Here is a 6,000-nt window from a genome sequence, read left to right as displayed (position 1 = left end):
AATAACGACCCCTTTGTGGTTTCTTGCATCATTTTATTTGGAACTTGTTGTTTTCATGAGCTTTATAAACGCCAGCACATTCCTATTGGTACATAAGGGAAGAAATCCACTTCAGGAGCTCCCACCAATTGCATTGATGTTTCAGTTTTCTTGTTTTGTGGGAAAGTTAGTTGAGCTACAAAGAGTGACCCTTCTACTGGCACAGCATGCTAGCAAATTGATCCATTGTAAAGTATGAATGCTAGTGGTTGACTTAGACATGGACAGATATCTGAGTTGCAAACAGTGGACTTAGCTCAGTTATTATCCAACACATGGACAAGTTAGGAGAACTGAATAATTCAGATGATAAAATAACTCAGTTTGTATTTAACACAGAAGTCGTATTTGATGTCTTTGGTATACAATGTACAATGCTTGGAAAAGAATTCAATTAACAGGGTACACTGCTTAGGGTCATGTAATAACAAAAAAATGCTGTAGGTCAGATAATTTACAAGAGATTTTAAATAAACTATATTTAAGTATGTGAGGATTTACAGACATTTAATTGAGGGAATTATTTGAATTTGCGAAGATTCTTGTATGTCCCTGAACTATGATCCACTAACTTGACATGTTACAGTAAAACACAGACATTTTACATAAAGTTGAAACCAAGGTACAATAAATTAAGCATCATAATTGTCAATAGTTGAAACTGTCACATACACTGTAAAATAAACTGTTGAAAAGCCAATAATCTTTACGAAAAAAAAAATAAGGGGACCGGAAGGCCAGCTTTTCTGTTTGGTTTTTGTTTAGCGTTTTTCAGTCTTAACAGGTGATTGTACAGCCAACAATCAAAACAGACAAGCAAAAAGACTGTGAGATTCTCTTTTTAGATTTTAGTGTCTCACGACATAATTAAACAGTGGTAAAATAATACCAATCAGAACGAACAAAAAGAAAAAAACAATTAAGAAAATCATTGCTTTGCAATGTGCATTATCACGGTTCTTTCCCACAGGACGTAATGAATGTAAACACTAAGATATATCTAAATTTAAGGTATTAATACTTTATTTTTTTTTTTAAGTGTTCATCCGCACCTGCACAGTTACCTTTAACAGAGTGAACTAAGGCAAGACTTTGCTAACTATGGCATTACATGTTATAATACTGATAGAGCGTCCTTTTCCTTTTGGGAGAGATGCGAATGTTTGTCTTCAGTATTTGTTCTGCAGCAGACTTTGGCCTACTCTATAATGACAGTATCAATCTTCTTCTCTTTACCCTCTCCGCTTCAAAGGTTTTTGTTGCTTAACTGTTTGTTTCCTGGCAGTCAAGAGCCTGAATGTCACAGTTGCCCTTTACCCGTCGCACACAACTGGCGATGTTACGGGTCGCTGCAAAAATTGGAACTTTTGGATTGCAGCCCAACCCTGCATAATTTTTGCATAGCTGAACATACTTATCATGATATATTGGCCCACAGTTTTGCAAAATGAAAAAAATACTATTGCTTTTTTTTCTTTTTTCAATTTCGGGCATTCAAAAAAAGCCATCAAAGTTGTATTATAACTAGAAAATTTGTGGTTGTTTTTAAAAATTAAACCTTTCTGTATAGTAAGACATAATTTAGGTGCTCTTTTACTAAAGTGAGGTAAAATCTGGGTTTAGCGCATCCTAATGTGAGACTTTCCTACGCACTAAGGGGGGGGGGGTCTTTTATGTAGGTGCGCTGGCATTTTTAGCGTGCGTTAAAAATAGACGTGCGCTAAAAGCTAAACATAACAATGTATTCCTATGGACATCTTTAGCATTTAGTGCGCGCCTATTTTTAACATGCACTAAAAACGCCAGTGCACCTACATAAGAGACCCCCCTAAACTCAGATTTTATACAACATTTTTTAAAGCATTTTCATTTTTTTTGCATGTTATGTGTTAACATTACCATTAGCAAGTGGTACCTGCAAAAAGTTAATGCAGAAGTATTTACCATTTCCAATTTAGGATGCACTAATTGCTCCCACGTTAACCCAGCATGAACCAGTTAGCATGTAGTAATCCTTCTATGCCCATTCTCTGCTCATAACACACCCCCTGGAAATAATATTTTGAAAAAATAAATAACATACGTAAACAAGCAAAATACCACAAAACGCTTTAACGTGTTGCACGTAGCCTGTTTTTAATGCACTAACCTCTGGATTCTATACATGTCACTCAAAATTGCATGTGCAAATAATTTGTGCATGCAATTTAATTGAGCAATGAATCAATTAGAGCCAATAATTGGGCGTTAACAGTCAATTATTGGCATTGATTGGCAACAATTTGGATTTTTGCATGAATCTTGCTAAGCGCTATTCTATAAAGACGTTCGCGCAAATTCTTTTGCATGCAACTGAAAAGGGGGCATGGCCATGGGAGGGGCATGGGGGGGTCAGGGCATTCACTAAAGTTCCACGCAGTATTATAGAATTAGGTGGATCCACGCCTAACTTACGTGCAAGGATTTATACCAGCTTTCAATTGGTATAAATCCTCACACCTATAGTTGGGTGTGGATCCCGGAGCTACAAGTTATTCTATAAACGGTGCCCAGCTCAGTGTGTCATTTAAGAATAGCGCTCAGCTTGCATTTTTTTTTTGGCACCCAAATTTGGTCACCATTTACTGAACCTAGGGGTCCTTTTACAAAGGCTTGCTAGCGTTTTAGTACCCGAATAAAACAAGCATGCGCTAAATGCCAGAGACACCCATATATTCCTATGGGCATCTCTAGTGCTTACTGCGTACTAACCATTATCGCGCGGCAAAAACACTAGCACACCTTTGTAAAAGACCCCCCCACAGTCCTAAGCAGTGTTAGGGCTTAATGCCCTTTAGTACAAGGGCCCCTTAATAAATAATGTTGAATTTGCACTAGAGCTTCTGTTGCTGGAAGAGGGAAGAGGGGAGAATTTGATCATATCCTTTGGATCTCAGAACACCCGCCCTTGGTCACTGCAGTCATTCAACAAATGCCCCACAGCTGAGCAGAAGAGGTGTTCTCTGCTTTAAGAACAAGAATACATAACTAAACAAACATAAGAACCTATTAAGAATGTTGGATTAACTTAATAATAGACCATTTATAATAGCTACTTGCAGGCCTGAGACACAACACAGAAGACCGTGAAGAACTGGCAAACTTAATACATATGGTGGCCTGCTACAGAGAATTTCATATGGAATCCTGGACAGGTACCACATCAGTTATCGCAGGAGAGTAAAGTTCGGTGACACAAGACAGATAATGCAGAGCGCTGTTGAGATGCATTCCGTATCCCGTAAGTTTTGTTCTAAGATGTTTGAACCCCCACCCTCACCCCGCTATATTAGCTTAACAACAAGGACTGGATTTGTTCTTCAATATCTTCATGGTGATTAGTCTTATTAAATACACAAGAACAGTTCCACCCTTTTCGAAGTTGACACAGCACCCGCCTGGGATCTTGTTTTATTCCACTTAAAGTCCTGGACAGTGTCCTTTGGGGCGTAGTAGCATTTGATTCACAGTTTGCAATGCAAATACCCTGATATATCATTTACTATTAAGTATTTGATTATTATACCATTTTGCAATGTCTTTAAGCCGGTCTTTTTTTGTTTGTTTGTTTTCAAACTGGCATTGCTTGGAGCAGTGCAGAGAATATTTTTTAAGTAAAAGATCCTAGGAGTATAACTTAAGCTCTCTTTGCATGCAGCATTTCAATGAGGAGATTGTTGCATGGCACATCCCCATTTAGGTGTTTGTAGTAGAGGTATTCTTCAGCCTGCATACTGATGGCCCGGATTTCTGGGAGTCGTAATAGCAGCTGCCCAAATTTGTCTGTTTGCTGTGGATAGTTGCACATGGTATAGTCCAGCAAGGCAGCATTCACTTGCTCCTGAACACCTTCCACCAGCTGGAAGTTCTCAAGGTTTTTAACATCTAGGTTAAAAAAAAAAGAGGGAGAGAAAGAGAGAGATACAAAATTTAAAGTGCATTTTAAATCGTGTTTTCCAAAATCCTGTCCCTCTAAAAGGGCAATTCTATAACATAGGTGGTATGAGAAGATACAAAAGACAGTGAATCCAAAGCACAGCAGAAAAAGCACAATGGGCCCTAGGAATTGCTATGAAGGAACAGAATTTATTAAAGGACCTCCTAGGCTGTCATATTTATACAAATATTAGCTTCCCGATATTTAAAACGAAAAGGCTGCTAAAATGGCACTTAAACGGTTATCCGGTGATATTCAACTGCTGAATATTGCCGGATAGCGGCATAAAGATAGCCAGTTATGTCGCGCAGTATAACCGGCTATCCCCCGATTTTTAAAATCCAACCAGCCAAGTTTGGCAGCCATATTTGGCCACCACAATAGCTAGAATAACTTTGGCCGGTCTCACTTTAAGAGGCCAGCGCTGAATATCAGTGTGGCCGGTTAAAATCACTCTGACAAAGTTAAACCAGATATTCAATATCGGTCACCGGAAATGGACCGACATTAAATAACCAGATTTAGCACTGACCGAGGGAGACAGCCTGGCTCTGTCCTGTGGTCTGAATATAGGGGACTACATACATAAATGTTTAGAATAATGACGTATATGCCCATAAATGCAACAATTCTGCTTAAATGCTTTTCTGCAAATACCCACTTAGCTTACATAATGCGTATTTGCAAGGGAGGCACATACAGGGGTGGAGCCTGAGCGGGGCTCCCATTTACACTTATACTATAAGTTATGCACATCCCTTCCACACTTGGGCATTTGCACTTATGCCAGTGCGGGCACCTAAATGTTAGGTACACTGATACCAGGTTATCCCAATATTCTATAATGGAACCTGGAGATGTGGAGGGGCTTTTTCCATATGACATCTAAGTAAGACCTTGGATGTTTTGTGCGGAACGTCCAAAATCTGAATAGGAAATAGGGTCATAGAAGTCTATCTTTTTTTTCATTTGTAACAAGGCTTTATGCTCTGTGCATTTATTTTTTTCAGGCCATTTTTGGAAAAAAACATACAAGTGAAAAACGTAGAAAATCAAGCCATTGGGATGTAGGAGGGGGCCAATATTTTTAGCAGACTGGTCCCCTAGACATCCCAGAAGAGCAATGGGGCACCCTAGGGGGAACTGCTGTGGACTTCATATAAATGCTCCCAGGTAAACATTTCACCATTGCTCCCTTATCTTGTCTGCTGAGCCCTCCAAAACACACACACAACCTACTATCCCCAACTGTATACTACTACAATAGCCCTTATGGGTGAAGGGGCACCTATACCTGGGTACAGTGGGTTTCTGGTGAATTTTGAAGGGCTCATAGCTACCACCACAAGTGTAACAGGTAGGAGGAGGTATGGGCCAGGGTCCACCTGTCTACAGTGCACTGCACCCACCACTACACTACTCCATGGACCTACATGTTGCTCTAATAGACCTGGCTATAACATCTGCGGCTGTCCTAGAGGCTGTGAGTACTATTTTATTTACATTTTGCGGGGGTGAGAGGGGGGTCACTGACCACTGGGGGAGTAAGGGGAGGAGGGTCATCCCTGACTCCCTCCAGTGGTCATCTAAGTCTTTTTATGTCTTATTCATTATAAAAACAGGTCTACATCAAAACACTGAAAATTTTGCCCTAGGCATTTTCATTTTGTTCCATTATGGCTGTAAAATGTCCAAGTGTTAGGCATGCCCTAATCTTGCCTTCAAAATGCCCACAACGTGCCCCCTTGTGATTTGGATGCATTGCAGACGAAATGCATTGATAAATGTCTGCAAAATAGGTTTTAAAAATACTGATTTGGATGTTTCGAGAAGAAATCTGTCCAAATGGTGCTTTACGATACTTTTTGAAAATGTTTCTCTTTCTAAAATGAGCCCACTAGACTCCTTCATAGCATAGACCCCCTACTGTGCACTTCAGAACATCTAAATAGAGGCACCCAGATCTAGAACTGGCCCTTAAAGGA

General features: G+C 39.7%; 1 protein-coding gene across 3 annotated transcripts in view; it reads right to left on the bottom strand.

The window, feature by feature from the left end:
- Window positions 1-2,538: 2,538 nt before the first annotated feature.
- The window catches only part of NR5A2 (nuclear receptor subfamily 5 group A member 2), a 258,807-nt gene continuing 255,345 nt past the window's right edge, over window positions 2,539-6,000 (bottom strand). For all 3 annotated transcript variants that reach the window (XM_030207288.1, XM_030207290.1, XM_030207289.1), the window contains one exon: window positions 2,539-3,963. In XM_030207288.1, coding sequence (XP_030063148.1) covers window positions 3,716-3,963 — 248 coding nt within the window. In that variant the 3' untranslated portion in view covers window positions 2,539-3,715. The remainder of the gene's footprint in view (window positions 3,964-6,000) is intronic.

Source organism: Microcaecilia unicolor, chromosome 6 (genome assembly GCF_901765095.1).
Source record: "Microcaecilia unicolor chromosome 6, aMicUni1.1, whole genome shotgun sequence".
Lineage (NCBI taxonomy): Eukaryota > Metazoa > Chordata > Amphibia > Gymnophiona > Siphonopidae > Microcaecilia > Microcaecilia unicolor.
Note: the sequence above shows the minus strand (reverse complement) of the source record. Positions and strands in the feature narration are given on the sequence as shown.